This window comes from Oryzias latipes, chromosome 2 (assembly GCF_053564925.1).
Source record: "Oryzias latipes strain Hd-rR chromosome 2, Olatipes_Hd-rR_3.1".
Taxonomy (NCBI): Eukaryota; Metazoa; Chordata; class Actinopteri; order Beloniformes; family Adrianichthyidae; genus Oryzias; species Oryzias latipes.
Genome location: NC_136238.1, coordinates 6,985,390 through 7,011,824, shown reverse-complemented (window position 1 = coordinate 7,011,824; position 26,435 = coordinate 6,985,390). Strand labels below are relative to the sequence as shown.

The 26,435-nt window shown below is 42.6% G+C and overlaps 1 protein-coding gene across 2 annotated transcripts in view; it reads right to left on the bottom strand.

The window, feature by feature from the left end:
- nrp2a (neuropilin 2a) overlaps positions 1–7,700 on the bottom strand; it is a 61,445-nt gene extending 53,745 nt beyond the window's left edge. For both annotated transcript variants that reach the window (XM_004066721.5, XM_020709113.3), the window contains exon 1: positions 6,837–7,700. In XM_004066721.5, coding sequence (XP_004066769.1) covers positions 6,837–6,906 — 70 coding nt within the window. In that variant the 5' untranslated portion in view covers positions 6,907–7,700. The remainder of the gene's footprint in view (positions 1–6,836) is intronic.
- Positions 7,701–26,435: the final 18,735 nt, after the last annotated feature.

Here is a 26,435-nt window from a genome sequence, read left to right as displayed (position 1 = left end):
AAAACGGTAAACTCTGGAATCTGCATGACAGGCGTCAAAACACATCAATCCTGTCAAGTCTGCAGCTCAGTGTCTCTTTCGTTTACCTCGTTCTTCTGTATGAAGATGTGATGAGCAACAGAACAGTGAAACAAAGAAAGCAATTTAGGTCGTCGTTAGGAGGAAATTGGAAAAACTTGTTCATTGTGAATTCTCAATACGAGCGGTACCACGTGGGTAAGCCATTAAAACAATAAAAGATCATCATTGTGCGTTCGTTGAACACACACACACACTCACACAGAGCTTCTTTCACCCTCTTCCACACCCTGCCTCTTATCTCTCCTCTCCCCCACTGGGACCGTTCCTCCAACTATAATTGTTGCTCTGGCAAGCCAATCTGCAAACATTAGGACACATTCCCTGATCCTATCACGCTCTCCCAGGAACAATAGCCTGCCAATAGTGTAGCTCCGAAGACTCAGGCAGGAAGTGACACGCAGACGGCCTGTCTGTGGGGTTCCTGGGGGGTCATTCCGACGATGTAATAAGAAGCTGCAACAAAAGCCCCATTCTTTGTCGCACCCTGACAGCTCCCGTCTTTTTGTTATCGCTCCAAAACAGAGAAATTCAATCATAAAACCCAACATGTATGTGGTTTATTATTGCAACTGCAAAACTGGGGGTGTGGGTGGGAGGCTCTCTTCCTCACACTACACGATCAACTTTATGACAAACTTAAATAAGGATAAACAACGTTTTTTTGATGGTTCGATGGCCGGAAAAGGCGCCACAAATGAACGGTACGCCACAATTCCACCGACATGCAGCAGCAGTCAGCTTTTGACTTAACCACTTAGCTTCACAACTGAATCTCTTGACATAAATGGGTTGATATTTTTGCGCCAGTTTCTTTCACTTTTTTGTGAAAGCCTCAATAAAGGAGCTGGAAAGAAAAAGGAAAAAGAGCACCAAAGGCTTGAAGTGTAATAGACCCTTCAAGTGTTGACATTTCCACCGCCTATTGTGCTTTAAAAGGCACACTTAAGATTCTCTGACATTTGATAGAGCCGCGATGCTTTCTGTACTTTGTTACTGGAGAGGAGAGACGCCCACGCGCGCCAGCAGCGCACAGCTGCCGCCGAATTTCGGCGTGGGACTCCAGGCGCCCACGGATGCAGCCCTCGCGCAGGTTCAAATCCGCCGCGCATGCATTAGCACACACCCACGTGCTCCTTTGAGGGCCTGTCAATCACAGGAGTCTGCAGAGGTGGAAGCTGAAAATGTGCAGAAGAAAAGTTGGGATCCAGAAATCCACGCAGAGACATCTCTTTTATCTGCTGCGACTGCAGACGGACGGGTATTTTGGAAACGCCTGTGGGGGGAAAATGATGTCCAGGAGGCTATCGGTGTGCAGAGACTCTGCAGATTAAGCCCTTTCGGGAGAAATCCTGCAGCCTCGACACTTTTTTTCCCCCTGAGCTGCCCATTCAATAGCCTCTAAGGAGGATGAAGAGTGGAAGGTAGGGGAGAGAGGGTGTCTGGAGAAAAGGGGATTTACGGCAGCGAGGAGAAAAATGGAAACGAGAGGATGAAAGCGGGGAAGACGGATAGTGGAGAGCAGTGAGAAAAATGAGTAGGATGGAGGAGAGACGGAGAAAAGATGGATTGAAACTGGAACGAAGGGGAAAGGAAGATTGGTCAGGACTGGGTGGGGGGGTTGCTGGGCTGATATACGATGGTTTTCCGTTGAGAGGAAGAGTGACAGACGGGCAGAGAAAAGGGTGATGGGAAGGGAAGAATACAGAGGGAAAGAGGAAGATGCGGTGTGTGAGCAGAGAGCCTGACGAGCCTCATTAAGACATGCCTGCGATCCAGCCGCTCCCTGTAGATGCTGACCCTTCTGGGAAACCTCTATCAGTCAACTCACGCAGGCAGCAGGTGTGCACCATCCACTAACATCTACCACTCCTGGTCATCTATTTCTCTCAGTATAAATAAGTATAACATTTGCACGCGGGTGTGGGTTTGAGCACAACTTGTGCCCCTGAATGAATTACAGAGGGAAAGCTTGCAGGAGCTGCCAGGGAGCTTCATAAGTTACACTGTCTCTTCTCGTGGAGTAGCCCATCTGTCTGCACTCTTGCACACGCTCACAAGCGTCGCATATGTTCCCATCATGCAGCTACCCCTGCCTCGTAAGGATGATGACACGAGCTGGGAAAAGTTGGCAGAGGAATTCTTTAAGAGGTTTGGAGCTGATACAAGCAAAATCCGGTTCAGAAAAACCATCTATTTTTAGCAGATTGTGCTCATCTCTAAGTCTCTCGCCATCAAGTCAGACTCTGAGACGTCTTTGTAGCGGCGGCTGTTATCTCCATCATCTGAGAAAATGTGTCTGCGCGCTCATTCCTATTAGCTGCCTTATCAGGGGAGCGTGGCGTCACGCTCAGGGATGAGCTGCGAGTGTGAGGAAGGGGCCTGATAAATGCCGCCATCCTACCCGGGGTCCTGTGCACATCCCTCGCCGCCACACCTTAATTAAAAAGTGTAGGGAACATGAAGAGAGTGTGTCCATTCATTAGAGAAGGGGCTGGCACTCCGGCTGCTTTTAATCTGCCACGCTGCACAGTGGGCTTGAAAACCATTCACTTTTACTGTTCTGTGCATGTTGGCAGTGCTCTGGGAAATGAATTAGCACGTGCAACAGTGACTGTGCACCTGCACACGTGTGTTAGCACCATGATAATGCTGAATTTATGGGGCTTTCTGCAATGTTTTTAAGCCTGAGCAGAAGACCAGGCTAAGAGGTGTAAAGTAATGATTAACATGATATGTTTCCACTGGAACAAAGGAAACAAATTTGAGCTCCAAGTGGTGTTTAATGGCCTTCACTGCACAGCTGCCTGCACTAGCAATCTGATGCCACCAAGGGGCAATTCTGAGACTTCCGGATTGAAGCTAGAATCAGACCCCATTCGCTCCAATGTAAAATGGTCAAACGTTCAAATAAGACTAAATACTCACAGTCTGGTTCTAACAACCATATTCATTGTATTGGAGGGGATTTTTTTTTATGAATGTCAATATTTTATTACCTATTTGACATCGAATTTGAAAAAGTGGATTGACGTGATCTCTAATCACTATTTCTAGAATAACATCAGTAGCCATTTTCCAAAAATCTGCCAACCATCTTCATTCTGCCTTTGTGCCCAATTCCTATACATCCTCGGTTAGCAACAACCACAATTCTAAAGCTATATTTTAAATGTATAAAGTGCAAAAGAATGGATCATGTGTCCACATACTTTGCCATTTCTTATGTTTTACATAATGCCAAACTGAAGCTCCTTTCTCGTTGGAGATTTCATATTTTCATTCAAAATGGCTGACTCTGAAAGTGATAGCACCTAGCAACCATTCACTTTTCTGGAGGTCTGGTGTTGACAAACAGATTTGCCAAATTTCAGATCCCTGCATGAGACTAAGTTCCTTAGCAACCAACATGGAAATCTTCCACTCTCATATTTCTAATTGAGTCAAAGTATCTGGGATGGTTTTTTTTCATGCAATGTTTAACAGTCTGGCAAAGGAACATGTATGTGCTAAATGCATCTTTTTGTATTCACATAAAACTGGCCATCCATGACATCATCACTTTAAGGTGAGGTTATTATGGGATGGGCAGAGTCATACATTTGATGTTTTCCCCTTTTTGGAGAAATGTCCTATATTTAGGAAGTTTTGGTGTGACTAAAAGTGGTAGGGTGAAGCAGGAGGGGTCAGATGAGAATCATTGATGTCATCATCATTGATGTACAGAAATCAAGACTTTTTGTTTACATATAATGATTAAAACCCATTAGATTTATTTTAAGAGAAGGATACTTTATTTTTAGTCTAAGAATCCCAGTTTTGTACAACAAATGAAAATAAAAGTATTACAATTAACTTTACTCTTTGTAACTTTTGGAGTCTTAACAGATATTGATCAAAGGATTTTTACGCCCTTTTTTCTACAGTCACGCATACAGCAAATAACACAAGTTATAGATCAAATATATATGTAAATTTGTAATATATGTGAAGGAACAGAGCTGCCACTTCCTATTATGTTTGTGTCTGTTACCTGGAATTGAACCCTTTGGAGTTTTAGAGTGGACGTTTGGCTGTGGGGGCTTTCTGTGTTTATACCCCAACAAGCAAAACTTGATTAAAAGTCCCTTTAGAAACAATCAGGTCAGGATTGTTGGTCACAGAAACAACAGCTTTGTCTTAAACAGAGTTAAATGTCTTTAAGAACCAACAAAAAGCCACATGAGAAGCAGATAAAATCCCCAAATCCTCTTTTCCTCTCAGTGTCTCGTCTTTCCCTCTCAACTCCTCCTACTCTAACAGGATAAGTGGCCCATGCTAATCGCTGAAATGCAGAGCGCCGGCCACCGTGATCAATGGATCAGTGGATCAATGAAGCCAACAGATGGTTCCTGGCTGGGCTGCAGGAGGGATAATGGTGCGGGCCTAATCCTGAACACTACCTGCTTGCTGTATCATGTCTGCGTGTCCCCCGTTGCCCTTTTCTATCCCTGAGCAGCGGCGTCAACTTAAAGCACTTTTCTTTGAAAGCTTCCTCAACATAAGCAAGTGGGGAGGAAAAGAAAAGCTGTGAAGAATTGAGATTTGCTTTGCCCCCTCCCCTCTCCACTGTGTTTCCTTTCGGTAAATTACAGTTTTCACAAAAGCTCTTTATGCTCTCACTTTAACCCCACTTTGAATCACCCTAAAGTACATTTAAAATACTTTGTCTCCCGACAAAACAAAGCGCCCACCTATAAGCCCCGTCCCTGAGCGGCACTTAAGTCCCCTGTGCTGCTAATGCGATACACCGAAAGAGCGGAGCTTTGTTTTATTTATGGGGGTCTTGTTTTTAATTTCACCCCGAGGGGGTTGCGGTGGAGTTGTGCGCCTCTCACACCTGCCTGAAAAAAAAAAAGGAACAGGTCGCTCCGTTTGAATGCAAATAAGCAGCTGATGCATCAGAAGGTGGATTAGAACGCAGGGAGAGCGGAGGACTGAAAGGTGAGGGTAAAGCGATGGCAGTTCCTTCAGAGGGGTTTGGAGGGGCAAAGCGGAAATAATTAAACAAACATGAAATCCGACTCTGGAAGAAGAGACGTGCGGACGCCCACTCAATAAACATGCAAATGAGCTACTTAATGGCCTGAATATTAATGCCGGTGGTAGGCAGTAATTAATGTACATGTCACCGAGTCAAACTATTGTGATTACAGTACAAGTGAAGAGGAGATCTCCTCCCCGGGTGGAAAAAAAAAAAGGCAAATGATGGATCTGTTCTGCTTTCAGAGGGTGCAAATGCCGTCACGCAGCTTCTGTGGGAATCCATCAGAGATGGGCAGCAGTTATGGCCGAACCTGCTTTGAAATAGGAATAAAACTCACAAGGTTTTGTTCTAGAAGCCCCCTCCAAGAGGAGCCCTGCATTAGCTGAGTCACCCCAGAAAACAGCGTCGCCTCCGTGACCCCTGCAGGCTTTGATCTCGCCCTTTTCTCTCTCTTTCTCTCTCCCCCCCGGCTCTCATTGATCCCCTGATCTCCTCGCCGTGGCGCTTCTCCTCTCCCTGCCTCTGCGGGTCTCCTGACAAAGCTGCTCCAGAGAGCAGAGAGGAGCCTGAAGGCTGGGGCACATGGTGCAGTGTCTTGGCAGGACGGAGTGAGTATAGCTTCTCGCTCGCATGGCAACTGCCAAAAGGCCCCACATCTGTCTCTGATCAAGCTGGTAGATCAGCAGCCAGCATTCAGAGGGAAGAGGGGCGGGGGCGTTTTTTTTTCTTCCTATTTCTAATTGTTTTCTGTCTCAAGCAAGAAACCTAAAAAAGGGGATGTTTGTAGAGAATGTGAGAGGTGGGAGTCATCATGAGATCATTCTTATGCCTCCTTCAAAAGATAAGTGCAGCCAAAAATGGTCTTCCTGAGAAGAGGATCTGGGTTCTTACAGGAAAAATCCCGCATGTGTCCCACTGAACTGTTTCACTGAGGCAGACGTGGATGAGTGCGTGCGGGGGTTTGTGGCACCTTTGACTCAAAAATCCCTCCTGGTTTCATCTAAAAACTCCACCAACTTTTGTTTCATGCGTTAGCCTGTCAGAAATGGCTGGACTGGATCCTGCTTAGTTCACTTTTGTGGGTGTAAAAATGAACCATGGTTCATGTCTAAACCCTGGCAGAGCGCATTAAGGTGGGGATGATCCGGCGCCTCCAACCCTCTTCTCACCTTCTGAGAGAAACCTCAAAAAAAAAAAACACACACACACCGAGACGGAGATGAACTCTGTGCGTCAAATCCAGCGACACGAACGGCTGCGCTTTTACGCGGCAGCAGAGACGTGAAACGCGGCTTGAGAACGCGCTTCTGCACCGCCGTGAAGCGCATCCTAATGCGGGAAAGGGTTTGTTTATTGCCGCTGATGAGCAATTAGGCTTCATCCAGAAAGAGAAAAACATCCTGCCACACGGGATGTGTCTGAAATTTGTAATGCTTCCCGAAAATAATCACGCGCTGAACAGCCAGAGATCCAGGTTGCAGCTCCGTAAGGCTGAAACATCTGACATCCGAGGTTCATTTTGACAACATTTAAATGAAAACAAGGATTGTCTTTGGTCTGCGCAGGGAAAAAATGTGAGTTAATCTAAAATGTTACATGGATGTGAGGGGATTTTAAGGATAAGAAAATATGATGGCAAAACTAAAGTATGTTTCGTGCGTCTAAGCCTCGCCTGGCGCGTTTTGGAGTCCGACGATCCGTGAGCGCGTGCCAAGATCCAACTCCAACTTACCTCCTTTGACTCTCCATGTCAGATGACAGAGTGCCATTAAAAATCCAATCACAGACGCCACCAAATCCATCTTAGCTGTAGGAAAAACTTGCTCTAAATGTCCCGATGCTTCCACCTAAGATGCAAAATACCATCCAGCGGCAAAAAATGTAAAAAGCTTCAATTAAAAAACAAAAAACAAATGAAAAATATCCTTCAGTGCTTATTAAACCATTTGTTTAACCTGTGGGCGCGCGTCACGGAGAAGAGTTCATTTGTCCATGTATTATTTGATCCAGAATTTGGTAAAGGAGCAAACTCCCCCTCGGCCCACGGGGCTTCGGGAGTCTGGATAGCGGCTCCAAGACGCGTCAAGTTCCAACCCGGACCCCGTTATTCTCCGAACCGCCGCTTCCTCGCGTGTTTTTGCGCACACGAGGTTCGCCTTTTGCCGCTTCGTGGCGGCGGGTGGAAGTCCTCAGCTGTCCCCTAAAAAAAGCTCAGTCCCGGTTAGGCTCTTCCCCTCCCACCAAGAAAGAAGAAAAGCTCGTAAAGCTTGTCTCTGTCTCGCGCTCCTTGATTGCTGTAAGCCCGCGCCGCTCGGACACCGGCGTGCGTCCTTCTGCGAGGTGTGCGTAAGCGCGTGTGAGAGTGATCGCTCTTTTGAGCAGAGCAGCTATCGCGTTACAGTCACGGCGCCTGGGCTCCGCCCCCTCCCGTCAGTAATAGGGGGAGAGAAAGGGAGCCCCACACTTTACCCCCCCCCCTTCCCCCTCAGGAGATGCCACAGATATGAACTCTTCCACAGATAAGAGCCAGATAGAGAGCATTGTCATGGTAAACCAGGGAGTGCAGCCGTCCTGGAGGGGGTCCTGAAATGTCACAGAAGAAGTGAGTGTGACAGAGGGAGGAGGGGTGGCGATGGGGGGGGGGGGGGGGTGTTGTAGGGGCCTTTCACCACAAAAACACATCAAACAGCTAAACCATGTCAAGGCCCTCATCCCAGTCCGAGGGGAGAGCCCTCCTCAGCCCTGCAATCAGCGGCCTAAATACAGAGCCGGCGGCCGTGTAATGACACAGTGGAGAGCCCAAAATAATCTGCTGAGAAAGGCCTCTCCAGGTGCGGCCCATGCGCCCAGCCTATGGCTTGTGTTACCCTATAATGTAATGGGCCGGCTCAGGCCCGCTGTGTAATGACTGCATGCAGCCTTGTTGGCATCTTTATTTGGAACGGCCCGGCGCATTCCGGACACATTTTGTGAGGCAAACCTTTGTACCCCTCACTTGGACCAAAGTGGATCAGGTGTTCCCGCTGCTTTTAAAAGCACCAAAGATCCTTGAGTTAAACATTGTTAGCAAAGGAGCCAAGTGTCCTTGACCGAAGGTTGTGGGAACGGACCTCGGTGTTCGTCTGTCACCTCCGTAAACTCTGACACCCTCAAACATTCAACCTTAAGACGTTCTTGCTCCTCGTCAGTCAGATCGAACCCAGATCTGGCCTGAGTGGGCGGCGGCTGTCGGAAATCAAGAACTGGAGACGAGAACTGGACTCAGTGACTCCTCCCCCCTCGTATTCCAAACAGGAAGTACCTGCAGCCTCCAAGAAGCCATAATCCCACGAGGAAACAAACAGCTGTTACTCGTTTTATCGGTCAGAAGAACCATTTTTGCTCTGATACCTTTTCTTATCACTAATTTTTCAACAGGGCGAGTTGTAGACAGACCAATCAGATGCCTCGCATTCAAAACGTTTGATTGACAGATTCTGTGCTGCCCTCTCTCAAGTTGTGGGGGTGTGTGGATTTCCAACAAGCTCACTCTTGACTGGCCACAGCGGTTGCCATAGAAACGATGACTCAGATCGACTGCTTGCATCTGGCTCCAACATGGCGATGAAAATATGGCGACTGAACTGAATTCATTTAGTTGGAGCCGGAAGTTAGGCTCTTTTTCTGTGTGGGTGACGTCACACTCACTCGGTCCAGTTTTTCACATACAATAAAGGTTTTTACCAAGTCCTTCTCCCCATTAAATTTTAAATTAAGTATTTTACAAGTCACCATGTATGCTGCCCAATTTTAAAATTTGTCATACTTTTGTCTTTGACCAATGTACATTTAGCTCACCTTCCCACACTGGCAACAGCATAATTTTTGCTCACTATTTTGGCCAAACAGTTTGCCACCAAAACCTACTTTTTCTTTTTTTTTTTTTTGTTGGGTTCGTGGATCAACAGATGCAAACAAGACTGACAATTTTTACACTTCAGTAATGTATTTAAGAGCCCAGGCTATTTCAATGCCAAATACATTTAAAAAATGGCATTGAACCGCACTTTAACCCGTTCTTTAAATTACCGTAACTCTTTGATCGCTTGTGCCATTAATGTAAATCCAGCGGATTCTTATGGTTAGAAAAGCAGCTTTGCCCTTTCATGCAACACTTAACCATAGTAAACACTTCACACTTTACATTAGTAAACTGCTACATAATGGCACAAAACTGCTTTTCAGAATGTTTTAATTGCGGAAACAATATTAGAGTTATGATAGTTAAAAGAACATATGTTCTTTTGTGTTTCTGAGAACATCTGCACTATTAAAAGGTCAAATATGTTATAAAGTCTGAAATACGATGGGCCACCGAAAAAAAAAGATCAGTTACGAGATTTGAAGTCGTAAATTTAGAAGAAAAAAACTCGTAAAAACGTGTAAATTGACAAGATTTCTTCTCGTAAATTGACGACTTAAAAGTCGTTATTAAAAAAACCCAAAACAATCGTTTGTAAACTGGCCCTAAAACTCCATCGTCCTGAAATGAGTCTACTATGAAAAAATAAAGTTCCCCCAGTGCTGCCTATGGAAACTGCTCCTAGGTCCACTTCCTTTTAAAATGCGCTTCGGTAAGGAAGTCAGGGGTTTCCACTTGTGTTTTTTAATGATTCGATGTGTTCTGTTCTGTGTTTCATCACACCAAAGTGCTGATTAAACACTTTTCGAACAGTGAAACTGATCTTTACTTAACCCTCGCTGCGACCCCCCCCCCCCCACACTCACACACACTAGATAAAAACAAAGAAAACATCAAACCTTCAAGCAACACTGGGTCACTTTCTGCTCTCTTCGCCTCTGCTCCGTCCCCAAGGGTCATTTGATACTCTTCACTACCATTTGTCAACAACTCTACCCCCACCATCAGCTTTTGAGCCCCCCCCCCCCAAATATTGGGTCAATGCATGGCTAATGGAGGCTGACCTGTGGAAGAGCAGCAGTCGGAGTGTTGTGGGTGGAATGCGTCTGTATTTATTGCACAGGGGAGCGCATGTGAGGCACTACAGTCCTAATCGATGCAGATTTAGATCGTGAGAATCAACAGCAGTTAACTGCAACTTAATGAAGTACCTGTTAGTTTTTAAGGATTTTTTAACACTAACCTGACCAAAGTATCCTAAATATTTCCCAGAATGTTAAAAGCTTGATCTGTTTAAAGATAAACAAACCTTTATTAAAAACTTGAATTTAAACGATGAGAAACTTTGACAAAAGGTTTTTTTTTCGCCAAAGGAGTAATTGGAAAAAACCAAATCCCCAAGTGCAGGTTTGTGCAAGAAAACATCAAGGAGGGAAATTAAAAGGGCATTACCTGGATCAGAAACAACCCCAAGTGACGGTTTGAAGCCATCCCACACACGCAGCAGCGCCGCAAAGCTCCGTGTGCAAACACAAAAATACCATTGTTGACGAGAACTTTTCCCAGATAAGCCTTCATCTTTGAGATCGTTCTCTACAGAGCAGCACGAGCAGAGGCCGTTTGTTTACTGCCAACCAAGTCGAGCACATCAGGAAAAAAACAGTATGTGTGGTAAAGCACAAAGGAGGCTCTGTCATGGTTGGGGCCACTTTTTTTTTTTTTTTTTTGAGAAGAACAATGAACAAAAACACAAAAACGGTTGTCGTCTAGAATTCAGTCCTAATTGTTAGTTTTAAAGAGCCCCTCCAATGAAAATGTTTTGATGGAGGACATATATATATATAAAGAAAATGAGCATTTCTGAGTATTTTTTTATTCAAATCGTTGGGAATGTTTTGAAAAAGCTTGTAAATGTGACGTGAAGCTGCTACAACAAGCTTCCTGGTCCGTTTCTTTTCTGCACATCCACTACTAGGATAAATAGAAACAACGTATGCCGTCCTTTTCCTCGTATGAGCTGGCATCTGGCTCTAAACTCTATAGGTGAATAGCTCAGATATTGGTCGCCATTTTGTTTTGCCCCATTATTGTTAGCTTGGAGTTGTAAGGGGCTATGGGTGGAAATGGATGATGCCCACAACTCACCATGAACTACTGCTGCTCCAAAGAAACTATGTCCTATGTTTTTTAATTTTAAATAAAAACTAGATAATCATACTTAAGACCACTGGGAACGCTTTGAAAATAGATCAAAAGATGATCAGAATGGTACTTTAATGACATAGTTTCAAGTTTTTATTGGGTTTTTCATCTTATATTTCTAAATGTACATAATTATTTCATTTGAACCTTTTTTGGAGAGGTCAAAAACTCACTTATGCCCCTGTTTTCAAACAGAAACCTCCATCTCTGCCACTTTTGCTCACTCACAGGTGGCAGAGATGAAGCCGTCGCTTCCTCCATGTTTTCCGTGGGTGTGTTTTTCTCTGGGATGTGAGGAGACAGATACCAGTCACTGCCAAACTGGCTTTTCTTATCACAAGCCTGCCCCGGAGACTGACAGCATGACTGATAACTCTCCCTGTCTCTCTCTTTTCACACAAACTCACTATCTGCCCCCCCCCCCCCCCCCCCCGCGCCCGTCAGTTGGCTGTAGGTTCAAGCAGGAAGCTCTGTGAAAGTCGAGCATCCTTTCGAGAGGCTGAGTGATTCAGGTCGAGCCCCCTCAAACTTTGCTCTCTTCATCACCGACAGTCGGGGCTTTAGATCATTAATGGTGGAAGATAAGCTGGAGATAGCCTTGGTTTGACCCTATCAGCGCCTTCAGAGTGTGTGGAAGAGGCCACCGGCAATGTAAACACATGGAGATGCTTTCACATGCTCGGAAAACCTCAGGGAGCCTCGCATCCGCGTGTTGGGATTGACTTCAATTAGCGTATAAAACTGTGTTGTTCATGCTTTTAGGGTTCAGAACATACATTTTCTTCATCATAAACTTAAATGAATGACATTTGAATTTTTTTGAATTAAATTAAAAATTATTTTCTTTTTATCACTAAGTGATTTAGTAAGATTTGGTTAAGTTTTTTTTTATATTTCCATTTCTTAATTATAGTTGGTTTGGTTGTGAAAAACTGTTTTCAGAAAGTTAGCATTTTAATCAAACAACAGAAGATTTTTTTCATAAATGTGTCAATTCTTACCTTCTTAAGTGGCGTTACTGCATGACCACTGAGAGCCACTAGGGGGCTTTAACCCTTGTGCTATCCTAGGCACTTTGACATTGGGAGTGGGGTCATGTAGACCCACTAGACAGAGCTCTGAACCTTTTTTCTTCAATGATTTGTGATCTTCACTGGTGTCCATGGATTACATTAAATCTTTCCACCTTTATCCACCTTTGTCATGGTAGGAAAAACACGGGTTAAAGCAGCTTTAAGATTCTGTCTGACCTACAGGAAACAGCTGTCATAAATGCCAACAAGTTACATTTTTATTTATATATGGACAAAATAATTAGTGAAATATGTTTGCTAAACTTTGTTACAAATTCACAACTGCATATTTGGAACTGTCACGATTAGCGTTTTAACATGCCTCCGTTGACGCCATTCACATAATTCCAGCTGATTCTGATGCAGAGTCATGCAACACTTTACCATCGATGCAAAGAAAGTCGCTTTTCTCTGCGACAGAATCAGTTAAGCGTGAAATGGTTCATTATTTAACCAGGATGTTAGCCACTTATATTTTATAGTTTTTCTTTTTGTCATCTGTTGATTTTTGATCTTTTTTAATACATATAGTTTTATTCAAAATGTATTTCAACCTTTGGATTATCTTTTTTTTTAGTTTGACCTGCCTTAGTGGTTCATTTTTGATTCGTAGCCTGTTTTGCTTGTGAAGTGTGATGAATTGTTGCATCTTTAGGGATCATTTAACGGGAACCAAAACGACTCCATTGCAGCCACACAACCGCAAATGGTTGTGGAAGCCCAAGGAGGAGCTAGTTTGACCCTTTTGGGAGTTTCCATCACACACATGCGCAAAGCTTGTGTCGAAAAAGTGTCGAAAATTACACAGCTTTCATCATAACTGTGCGAAAAAACACACAAACCATTTGAAAAATACTTTGATTGAAAGCAGATACACTGAAATTTCTGCCTCGGCACTAGCGCTCATCATCATCTATCAAAGGAGACGTCGTCCGTGGAGCAGCGAGCTCCTCACAGGTGGGAGGGGGCTACGGATGAATCCATTTTGGAAAAAGGTGGTTGATGAGACCTCTTTTGGCGCCCGCTGTGCAGCGTCCAAGGCAGCCAGTGGTATCCGGTTGTTGATCACGTAACTCATGTGTTTCCATTGCAGGTTTAGTAAATATATTGATTTCAATACACCTCAAAAGCCACCTCCTCCAAACACAAAAACCTTTTTTTCAATAAATCTGAGTTTTTTCCCCAAAATTGTCGTGTTTCCATGAGACAAATTTATCATAGAAAATCCAATTTCCCGCAATTTTATTGTCAATAGAAGCGCAATTAGTGATTCAATCCAAAATATATTCTCTAATCTTCAACTGAAAACTAAACTAGTGGTGCAAAAACAGATTGTGATCATATGTTTCCACTTAAGGCCTGCAGCATACTTAGGGGTTTGTCGCTACAATTAGGTAAGTTTTTGTCTAAGCTGCTCTAAAACACGTAATTTGTTCAATTACAAGCTCAAGAAAACCTCCTGCAGGCATACTTTTACTTTGTTTTTCTTCTGTTTTTTTCTCTTGTTTCTGTACCAGTAATGCTTGAAGTGGAAACATGTTTATACTTCTGAAATTCCTTAAAAAGTTTTGGAAAAAACAACAGCTAACGTTTTTTCTTTTGCTTCCTATAGAAGTCTAAATGTGAGAGCTAAACATTTGCACCCTTTAACCACAAACAGAAAATAAGAGCTTTTTCAAAAGAAAACGTTCCGTGCTGTCAGTAACAAACAGTGTGAGATCTCGGCGGCATATTTAATCCAAATAAATGTTCTGTTTTCACCTTTATGTTCTGCTTTGCCGTTGCGCTGACCCACTTTCCCTTTAGATCAATAAAATCCCAGCAGATCCTTAAGATCTTACACAAACGCACCTCTAATGCGAGCTGTGATTGTTCTCAACATCTTGACATGACTTCCAACAGTACGTGGGATCTTCTTGTTTCGCCACGATAGAGGAGGCTCTGATCACAAACCTGTCATATTTCCTGCACTTTCTAAATTTACCGCCACTGTTGCATTCCTGCCGGCCCACCCAGGCTGCGGGCAAGCCCTCACCAGGCTCATAATTACACCCAAACCCCGCTTACTGTACTTCTTACTCAAATCTTCTTTCTGCTGCTGACTCGGTGGACTGTATGGAAACATCTGGTGTCTGTCTGCTGTCTCACCACCCCTCCTCCTCCTCTTCCTCTTCCTCTGTAAGTGTGTGCTCCTCTGATACCTTCACCTCGACAAAACAGCTCAATCATCAGAAAGCTTTTAGCTGCAGTCAGAGGCTTCATTCACCCCCAGAAAAACACGGCCTCAAACCCTGAAACAGTTTCTAGCTGCACATCCAAAGAGGTCAAGCAGCCCAAATCCAGGCTTAATCTGACTTCATCCAATATCTGCGATCGCTTTGTCCCACTTTAACTTTTAAAAAAAAAAAAACCACCTCTTTGGGACAAAAAAATGTTAAGACTGTCCTCAATGGGGGCAGAAAACTATATATATATATATATATATATATATATATATATATATATATATATATATATATATATATATATATATATATATATATATATATATGTATATGTATTTGGAGAGGGTGGTGATAGACACACCTCATTTTGTGTTTTCCACACAATGGTCTTACTGTGTACAGGATTTTTTACGTATTGAGGCCAAAACTAAAAAAAATTTAAAAAGAAAACTCTTTTCACCGTGGCGTCAGTTTCAGCGTGCTCTGGGTATATATCAAGCTTGTTTTGTCAGTATTTTTGCGGGGTATGAACGTAGCATCAGTCATTCCACCTTCCTCATCCAATCAGCCCTGAACACACGTCTCTTAACGGACGAGCAACACCACCTGGTTATAGCGCCTTCAGGTTGGCAGTAGGCAGCCAAGTGTTGCGGCTGAACTTGATGAGTCTCAAAGTGTCATGGGCAGACTTGCATTCAGACGCAGAACCACTGTCAGAGTTTGTGACAGATGCGGTTTTCCCGCCAGTGACAGAACACACCCATGACCAGAACCTATAAGGACCTCTGCACTCAGGTTTAGCAAACGCCATACGGCTGCAGCACCATATACCGGATGTGAGGGGTACTGGGGTTTCAAGACAAACCATTCACAACCCACTCCACCGCTTTGAGTTGAATGCCAGATGACCATTCAGGTGACTCCACCCACACCAAGACACCGGCGTGGTATTTTCCAGTGCGCTCAAGACCATTTGGACATTGGACCATTAACTTGGACAATGCAGCAACGGTTTACTATTCGCTGAGAAGTGTCCGGTTGCTTTGCACAGAAATGATGGACAGCTGGAGAATGCGAGGTGAGCGATACGCCAAGGTCAACATGGTCTTCGGGGTTCGTTTTGGTTGAGGCGGAGCAAAAGTCACCAGACACTATAGAACCAGTTCCACCAGCGAACCATCAACTTTCATTGATGATAATGCACCACCACATGGTGCCAGAATTGTCGTCAGGAAGTGGGAGTGCCCTCATATGTCCACTGACCTGAACCCCAATGAGCACATCTGTAACCAGCTGAAGCAGAGACTGGATGATGGTACCCCACCCTCAAATGACCTCGCAGAACTGCATGGAGCACTTGTGGAAGAGTTGAACGCCTCAGAGCAACATAATGAGGCTGGTGAAGAGCAGGAGACATTGCTGCCATCGCAGTAAATGGAGGAATTACCCTTATAACATGGTCAATTGTTGTTATTTGGCGGTATCTTTATGATTGACTTAATTTTTGGGGAAATAAATATCAAACTAATGGTGTTTCTTCTCAATCATTGATAGTAATATCAAAGGCAACTTTTATGTATTTAATGAAAATTCAGATGAAAATGAAAATATTCCTAACTGATTGTGGGTGGCGTTTGGTCCAGACAAATTCAATCAGTAAGTTATAGTTTATTTTGTTTTGGACTTCAAAAATTTGCTTTGAAAAGTTCCCTTTTTTCTTTTATCCGTATAAGAGCTCTGCTCATGCAGGAAGTCTGCTCTGCCATGGAGCTGTTTTCATCTTTGTTCCAAAAGGTTGTTTGCTCACTTTAATTGCAAGAGGCCCGAACTATTCCCTGGCTGTGTCTTGTTTATGATGCAGCATCATTATCCTCCGTATGTTGCAGCGTGAACGGGAGAAGACATTTCTTATTGCCTGGCTTTGCTTTTCCACCAGGATCTTTTTTTACTTTCTCTTTCATCTCTTTCCACTGGTCTGCTGTGTGTCTTTATAGTCACATCAAAGTGACCTTCGCCACCCTGTTTCCCTCCAAAACCCCCTCCTCTCTTTTCAGTTTGGGGACTGGAATTACACGTGAAGAGGCCTCACTAAACATCCTTTTCCAGGCGACAATGCAACACCTGACACGATGGGCAGGAACTGGAATGCAATTGCATAACAACTTGGTGTCGATGCTCCTCTTTTTAGGACTTATTTCTGATAAATCATGTGCATCTAAGACAGAACGACTTGTGACACGTCGTCGTGTGTCTTCCTTTCTTGTTTCTGCTTGTCTTAAAGTGATTGTGGCTTCATATTTTTTAAGCAAGATGGAGACGAAAATAGGAGGCAGTGGTAGAAAAGCATGTTGTCTGGAGTTGGGCTTGGCAGGACGTGGGTTCTTGACAGACTGAAACGGGGAGGTGGGGAAGAACTGTGGGCAAATGTGTAATGAGAGAGAGTTTATTGTTTAGGAGGGATTAAAGACGCAGAAAACACCAAACAAAAGGGGAATAATCAAGTTTCTGATGTAAAGTCAACCCCAGATGTGTGCCCCTGTGGCTTTGTTTGCTTGGTTTATCATGTACCTCATGTGTAAGGATAGTTCTTGGTAACTGGTTCAGATTTTGGTCCTATTTGAAAGGTTTCTATGCCACTTGTTGCGAAGTGGCCGTAATTCGATTCGGAGTAATTTTATTTTGAGGATCTGGCGATACCAAAACCCAATAAAAAAATGAACAAAAGCAAAATAAACAGATCCAGGTTGTCCTTTTATTTTTATATTGTAGTTGTGTCCCTTTCCTTACACTGCGATGACGAGATGTGAACTGGTTTAGGTTTCTTCATTTTGTGTTTAGTGTTGGCCAGAGGTGTCCAAATATTTCACAAAGTGGGTCAGATTCAGTGAGGTGAAAATGTGTGGGGGTAACCTTAACCTTTCGGCCTCTCACCAGGAGCAATGTTTGGTTCATGTCTTGCCCGAGGACACTTCGATACATGAGCAGGCAACCAAACCTGCAATATTCCAATCAGAGGTCGACCGCTCTACCTCTGCACTACGGCTGCAATCAATTATTAAAAGACAACAACACAATTCAAAAGCCGTTTAAAACATTTACAAGTTACAGATCTCAAAGTTTAAACGTATTCAGATTGGATGTTTTATGAGTTTTTCCAGGTTTGGGGGCAGAGTACTGAACCGCCACCTCGCCACGTGCGGTGTGAACACTTGGCACAGGCAACAACTTTTGAGAATGTAAAAAGTACTGTCCAGCTGCTCTTGGTTTAATGGATTCACATAGGTAGGGGGTAGCAGATGCAAAGTACTCCTATATAAAAATATACGAATAAGTAAACTTACGAGTCTCCCGTGACAACCATCCCACATGTGTGTAAAGTTCCGTTTGTAAAGACCTGCAGAGAAACGTGATATACTAGCAGCTTCAATATTATGTTGCTGAGCTGGAGGCTCACTTCAACATCCTTCATTGTTTATAGGGATGCAGTAGGACAACTATAGTTGAAGCCAAAAAAACCTTCACTGTAATTTAAAGTTTTATTTTGGCCCAATCTTCAGCTCAGTTGTGAGAAAAGTATTATTTTCCATGGCAGATCTTTGGTCTGATCCTCTTGTTTCTCAGTTTATTGTACAAGCAACTGAACCCCCATAGTATGTTTTTTTTTCTTATCTAGAAGTTATTTACAGCATAAAAGTGTCCTCTTTCTGCTTTGAAAATAATTAACATGGGAAAGAGAAAAGAGGCGAGGATCGATTTTGATTCCTTAAGTGTTGGATTTTAAAAACGCTTTGCCAGCTTCCAGGGGAAAAACGCCAAAAATTCAAATGAAATGATGAGAAATGAAGAGACAGAGAGGCAGACAGATGGGAAGAGGAAGTCAGAGATATGAAGAGGCACAGAGAAAGGGATTAGCTGTGCATCTGTGCTGGTAGAAACTGGAGGAAGCAGCTAGTGGCACAAAGAAAGGGAGAGTTTCTATAAATATGGGGGGAGAAAAACGAGGAATAGTGCAGCTGAGGCACTTAGGGTAACGTGGATGGCATTTTTTTCTTCATAAAAGGGGGAAAGATTTAAGGGAAAGTTAACTGGATGCATTCACATTACCATTGTAATCTTATATATATTTCATGGCTGTGTGTGTTCGGGGATATTTTGGTAAGAGCTACTTGGCCCCATTAACAAAACCTAATCGACTTTTGGCGTTTTGACCAGAAAGGTAACATCTGCGTTAGCTGTGTAAGTGAACGCCCCATGTCAGCTAACGCAGCCCAACAGATGCGTTTCTGAAATGACCGTGAGAACGTTTTTGCCATTGACCTTGACAGACACCAATTGGTGCCATGCGAATGTCCAAGTCTCTTTGACACAAGATGGTGGGATCTTTGTACCAAAGATGAGGATTTGAACTTGCAATTTTGTCTCCATCCATCTTTTTCCACTCATGGGGCAGTGGTCGTGGGGGCAGCATTCAAGGCAAAGATTCACAGACTTCCTTCTCCCCAACCACTTCCTCCAGCTCCTCTGGGGGGACCCAGTGACATTCCCAATTTGGTCTCATATGCATTAATTGAGGTATTTTTCTCAGTTTTTTTGGCTTTAATTAGATTTGGAAAATCCGTGGCCTTTCAGTAGAGTGTCCCCCATTTGAAGGGAGTCATATCGAATACCCTAAAAATGGGACCCAAAGGCTCCTTACTTGACACTCACCATTAAGGGTACCAGAATGGTAACATCTGCGTTAGCTGTGTAAGTGAACGCCACATGTCACCCAAAGCAGCCCAATTGGGGGGTTAAACCACCAAATGGTCCCTAAGTGGGGTTGTGTTTATTGCTCACCGAAACCCAGTGGATAGGTCAAAAGCAGACACACCCATGTGTGTGACAGCTGGGACTCTAACTTTATCAAACACTAATTTCAACTATAAGAGCTTAGACTTGACTTGATTAAAGCTACGTTCACATACAGGTTCTTGAACCCATATTTAGATTGGACTGTCACTATCCGATACTAGCGCATGTCTGCCACCTACAGTTAGTGTGAAAGGTTGAAGAGGTGCAAATCTTGTGAATCTTGCTCCATACGTTTTCTATCACAGCTCTATTCCGATGTATGAAAGACTTGGTGTCGTATAAATACAGCTGGGCACAAACAACTATCAATTTGTCCTCCATGATCAATTTTCAAACGGTTGGTACTTCCATGAAATTAAAAAGGACGGCATCCAAACATCTCTAGCAAATCCAAGTCCCTGATTGGTCAAAGTACGACTTGGTTTAACTTTAATAACGTGTTCAGTAACAGTGGGTTTTGTACGTAGAGCCCAAACACAGTCGTAAAAACCTGCATACCTACCCGTGAATGCCAGAGTTTTGAATGCGGAAGCCCGAAACATGCGTTTTCATAGACTTTTCATTGGAAGTGGTCGCTTGAACGCATGTCGCTAAGGGCAGTGTGAACGCAGACTTGCAAAAACAAACAAAAAAACATTGTTAAGGATCTCTGCTTAGGAAATACATTTTTTGTTTGTACAAACTTTGTCCTAGCTGGCCATAAGAGTTTCTAAAGTCCATCTCAACCATTTTTTGACAATGGCAGGATGAACTTTGGAATGGCTGCCGGTCCATCTCAAGCCAATTAAACAAATATCTATGGCAAAAGCGCAAAGTAAAAAGCCTCAACAAAAACATCAGTCTGGGCTTTAGAGTCTTGGACCTAGTCCTATTGTGCATTTAGGGGCTTTAATACAACTATAGTTGGAATAAATGTTGAAATATGTTCCCAGACCAGCAAGAAACAGAGTATGAGAAGGGAAAACTGCCTCAACCCTCTGTTCCTTTAACACAATAAGTGCCTTCATCTTTTTAGTACACCCCCATAAGGCATTTTCCAACTTTTAATAGTTCTTTAACTAAGTGCTATGGGCTATTTCTGTCTGCATTCTCAATACACGGCATTTAAAGCTGCTTTTACTTGAGGATAGTCCACTGGACTCAGTCGGCAAGAGTGGGGAAGGCTGATAATTTTCCCACGTTATTTTTTTGGTTTAGTTTGTCTTCACACGTTGAGTTCTGCCTCCAATCAAAGACTAGAGCAGATAAAACTAGCTGAAAATGTCCCCCCAGTTCTTAAAGCCGATCATTTGGTGACACCAAGGTTGTGTCCGAAATCTTTCACTACTTGCTATTTAGAGCAACATATAGGACTTTTGCCATTTGGTAGAGCTGCCTGATTCTACAATACCAAAATCCAGTGCCCTGGAAATTCCCTTGAAGTCTCTATGCATCAATACTCACTATATTGCAAATATAGACCACAATGCATTGTGTCGGATTGATTTTTCTTTTGAATTTATCAGAACACAGTGGATTCATAAATTCAATTACCGGTACGAAGCCCATTGAGACGACTGCTGTTGTGAATTTGGGCTATACAAATAAAATTGAATTGAAAATTGAATAAATAGAATTTGTAAAATGTTATTAGGTTTTTACTTTGTGCAAAAGAATGATGTCATATTTGTCATAAAAAAAATAAAAAAAATAGTAAAGCATGGTTCTAAACTGCTTTAAAATCCAGGTCACTCTGCGGTCCCACACGATATTGTTTTGGAGGTTTTAAGGAGTAGTGAGGGAATTCGGACACAACCCAAAAGATCTCTGACTGGAGAAAAGAACGGAAAAGGAAAACAGTTCCTATTTGCTTCCGCTCACTGGTCCACAAAAATGTCTGTGGAGCATTCACACTCAAGTGAACCACACCACAGTCTGTTTACAAGTGAAAAGTATCCAGAACAGGCTGTACTGTTTCATCAGCACCTAAATTCAGTTGAGTTTTCATGCTAACCAAAAGACTGTGCCTTCAGTACCTGTCAGTGTAAATGCGCCCTGGGTCACTTTCTTGGTTCCTCTCTGCTCTTTGGTTTATATCCGTCTGCTGTCAATGGGACTTTAGTGTCCTGAAAACATTTAGTTGAAGAACAAACTCCGTAAAGGCAAGAGTTTAAGCTAAACGGGCAAACGTGTGCAGAGCACCCCATTTTATTTCAGTGCACACAGGATAAACCTCCAGCAGGGAGAATTTCATCTCATTACTGAAGCAGAGAGGTAGACAATGAGGGAGAAGGACAGAAAATGATGACAGGTGAACAAGACAAGCCTGAGGATCCATCATTATTTAGCCAAGGATATAGAATATCAAATGAAGGACAGGAGACGCCTCCATTTTGGCCGATTACTATTGAAAATGACTAATATAGTCTGAAGAGAGACAGTGAAAGAGAGATGGATGAGATATGGAATCGGACGGAGACTGACACTCAATCTTTCTGAATAGTAATCCAATAACGTCTGCCAAGTTTCCTCGTGGCTAATCAATTGCTTTGCATCGCGAAAACAAATCACTAAATAGCTGAGTCAATAACCGCCAGTCACAGGAACGCCTCGCCTCAACTGTGGGCGTTTATCAAACTTGGCCGGGTCCCCGCTCGTTCTGCAAGGATGGACGGGGGGCCAAAAGGTATGCTTGGTATGCACTCCTTTAGCTCCCTGCAGAGACCTCAACTGGTTGTAATTTAGATGGAGATAAGCAACAAGGTGTTATCAAGCATGCTCTGACTTCAGGTGAAACCAGGCTCAACTAAAGCAAAGATAAATGACGATATGTGCTTGGCAGGGCAAACAAAGCAAACAAGTCTATCAGGCTAGGAACCAGGTCGCCTCAAACCCATGGAACAAAAAAGATAGTATTCTCCAATGTTCAAACACGTTTTTAGGAGAGCTAGCATTTCTCTCTACCTGGATTTAGAAGAGTTTCACTTTACACACTTTACACCTGCACAAACCAATTCTTAGTAGTCGATTTCCAACCGTTGGCCATTTCTGGGTCATCACCCTGATCTTCATGGAAAGAACTCTCTAAAATCTGAGCACATAACACCTAAGACGTAACCCAACAATTAACCAGATATAATGCCAGCTTTATTAAATAGAAATTTAGCCATAAAGTCGCTCAATTTGACCAAATTTCCCACCCATAAAATGGATTAATATCAGTTTTTTTAGGTATTTTTCCAGAGACTAAAATTGGAAGTGATAAATTTAGAGTCCCTCCAAATGAAAGTACAAATTTGCAGAAAAAATAAAAAGTAAAGACCTAATAAGCAAATGCAATTTCTATCTTACTTGAAAACACAAAAAAGTGAGAAAACATACACACAAATGAGCACATTTTAATTGGTATCGCGCAGAATTAGGAATGCATGAATGCAGCACCAGCTCCTCAGGAAATTTAGGCTTAAAATTGAATGAGGTCAATGCAAATGTTCAAATACCCCACAACCTTTGTGACATTTGGATTAATTTTTTTTTCTCAGGAAAATTGGATTGAATACATTAAAAGATAGATTCCAGATACTTGCAGCAACAATTCCTTCAAATTTTCTGAAATATATTAGGAATGACAGAAATCTGAGAAACGGGTACCTTTGAGGGATTTTTGACATATTGTGGGAACTTCCTAAGCCAAACCCCATCAAAATAAAAGAGCAAAAAGAACCTCTTTATTCAAGGCGGTTGGGAAAATTGCTCTGCTAATTAACTTCTCAATTAGAGACACCTACAACCAACCAGGTCTGACTAACAAGCCAAAGTCCGTTTGATGTTCTCTTCGAGTAATGATCACGTTTCTCATTTTTTAGGCTTGATCACAACGTGCAAAGCTATCTCAGCTTCCAAGAAAACATAACTCCATTTGAGCAAAATGAAATTAACAGGGCTTAAAAGTTACAGTTGGCACAGACATGGCTGTTTTTCAGCCAGACTATTCCTCCTAATTTGCCACCCACATTAGGATCAGTGCCGTTTCACAATCTCCCCCATGAAGATGTCTGAAACACACTAAGAGATGTCATTATACATTAGAAATGTGACCTTCTGACAGACTGAAGAGGAGACGTGAAAGTGGGAAATATGCAGCCAGAGCCGTCTGGGTGCCTCATTTTGACCTCTCTGCGGCTGCACTGTTAAGATTTTATATTAATTAGCAGAGTGCAAAAATGTCAAGGGTTTTTGCTCTGAGATGATGAATGAAACATGTGACTGCTGCCACAGCCAAACCGCGCTTGACTCATATTGGTTCTGACCTAGATAAACCCACGATTCGAGTAGAGCTCTTTGCATTCTCTCTGAACTAAATGAGCTTATAAACAATCTGATTTTGTCAAACTTTTGAGGGAAAAATGCTGGTTTTGCCTTCTGTCCTGGTTGAGATATTATACAGTAATGATAATCAGAGTAGTTTAGTGGAATCCACGGCAATTGACAGATCAGTAAAGTGTTAAGATAAACGCTAGCTTTAACATTGTGCTTAAACTACAAATTCCCTCATTTACTCTTGATTTTCTGAACGTTATGTTTTCACAAAGTGTCCATAAGCGTATATAATTAGTTGGTATTAAATACTGCCAATGCGACGATGTTTTGGGGTCACTTTGCATTCCAAAAGAAAAGTACCTGCTGGCTCCAAGAAGCCAAAATCCCATAGACTTCTATAGGGAAATAAACAGCACTTACTAAGTCATTTTTATTGATCAGAATAAACATTTCTTGCTTTGATACTTTTTTTAACATGTTCTTGATAATCCTTTTTTTTCATTATATTTTTTATGTAGATCAAGTTATTCAAGTTATAAACTGACCAATCGGATGCCTCAGTAGTAGCATGTGGTGCCCACTGGCCCCCACCTCAAACGTTTCATTGACAGATTCTCAATGGTAGGGGTGTGGCTTTCTGAAATCCTCACCACTGATTGGTGACAGTAGTTGCCACAGAAACGATGTCTCAGACCACTCGGACCAATCACTGTCATCTGGCTCCAACATGGCGACGTCCATATCGTGAAAAGATGGCAACTGAATTGGCTTCATTTTTGCTGGATATGGAAGTAAGTCACACTCGCTGCGTCCAATTCTATCTAATACAGTCAGTGGGTTGTGCTTGACTTATAAGCCTTTGTGCCGTTAGCACTTTATAGATAAAGTTCTGAATTTGCAGCAGTGCTCAGGCTAAACAGTTGGCATCACTAAGAGGATCGCATAACTGGTAGATAGTTTTGGGTCGAGCTAATGTTAAATGTAGTTTATACTTGTGCATTCCTGTTTGCATCACTTGTATGATATTACCAAATACTAGATGGTAGCAGCAGTTCACTTGCTGTGGATGGAACAGATGTAGAAACCAACTGGTGCGTATAGCATGCTAATGGTGCGTAATACAAACCAAACAATACGCTACTATTCTAGGGGCGTAAAGGTTTCTTTTTTCATTTTGTCTTTTAAAAATGAAGAAACTCAGAAGCCAAATATATTTGGAATGCAAGTGATTTCTGTTATAACTTTCTTTGTTGTGAATTAATGGATTAATCATCAAAACGTTGCAAAAGATGCTAAGATAGAACAAATAGGATATACTAGAACTTTACCACAACTAAGCAGACCAGTGGGAGTTTCTGCAATAATTAGAGGAAAAAAAGAAAAAAGTGGTGCAAAAAGTGGTGTTTCAATGCAGAATCTTTCAGAATTTATGCTCAAGAACAAGTACTAACTAAAGATTTTTGTTCAAAGTGTTGCATAATCCAGTTCAGTGTGGTAAGGTCAAACACAGCAACCACAAACTTAAATGTTGTATCCCCTTCACTTTCACTTCCTCTGCTTCTTTTGAAGACGCACAAACGATGCCGCTGGGCAAATGTGGGTCTTTCATGTCAATGGCCCCAATAATGGCTGAGGAGACCAAAGTCTTTGTACTGGAAGGTTCTGCAGACCTCTGCAGATCACTGTCTTGTTATGTGCTTTCTTTAGGAAAATATTCTGACTGAAAATCATGTTTGCCGTAACCAGAAAGTACGTGAATGGTGCACAACAAAAAACTTTGCATGTTTCCACCCTAATAGTAGACGTTTACTGCAATCACTAGCATGGAACCATTTTTTACAAAACTATCAACCATTTTAAGTTAATAGTCCACATGCAGACAGAAATAACCCACCCTCACAGGCGGTGTGTGAATTGACACGGAGGAGCTTTGTTTTGTTGCTTTATTGTGCAATAGCGACACAAAAGCGGCTATTGTTGTGCGGTGTTTCCACTCAATTTGCAGGGCTGTTAAACAGGTTTCTGGTCCAACCAAACTAACTTGTTTTATTGCAGCAATAAATCAGTGAAAGCTGGGAAAACAGGTGAAGACTGGTGAAGGACCTGCGCCAATCCTTTTCGCTGTCTGAACAGCAAAGATAATCCTAGTTCACACAAGATTTCAATCTGGTTCTCATACTGGATTCCACCTCCGCTTTTCTCTCCATGTCTGGACTCCAACAGTCACCATCAAAGTCCCACTGAGATCATCTTTTAATCTATTGTCAAAGTGTTCCCAGTGGTCTTTTAATTGAGATTAAGGCCTTTTCAGCCAAAATCTAAAAACCTGTCGTTTTCTAGTACATAGTTTCTGCAGAGTTGCAACAGTTCATTTGACATTCACCTGCACTGTAAAGAGAATTGATGCATTCATCAATTAATTAATGGAGTAAGCCCAATGTTTTCATTGTCTCCCATTACATTGGTTCACAACCCTAACTTAACACTACTGGTGCATTAAAAACAAAAACGTACTTCTGCAAGTCAGAGTGGAGCCCTTGTTCTGCTTTTTTTACGTCACAAATACGACTATTTTTATTTTTGTCTGCTCCTGATTCACAACGATTTGAAGAAAGAATTATTTGGAAATGCGAATGTAATCTTTCTTTCCTTTATATACGCACTCCATCATCTGAAAAATGTCACTAAAAGACGTTAAAAACACAGTATTGTGAACTGTACTCTCGAGTGGGATGGTCTTCTCTGTCCACCGGGAGGTTCACACACTGGTGCATTTTTAT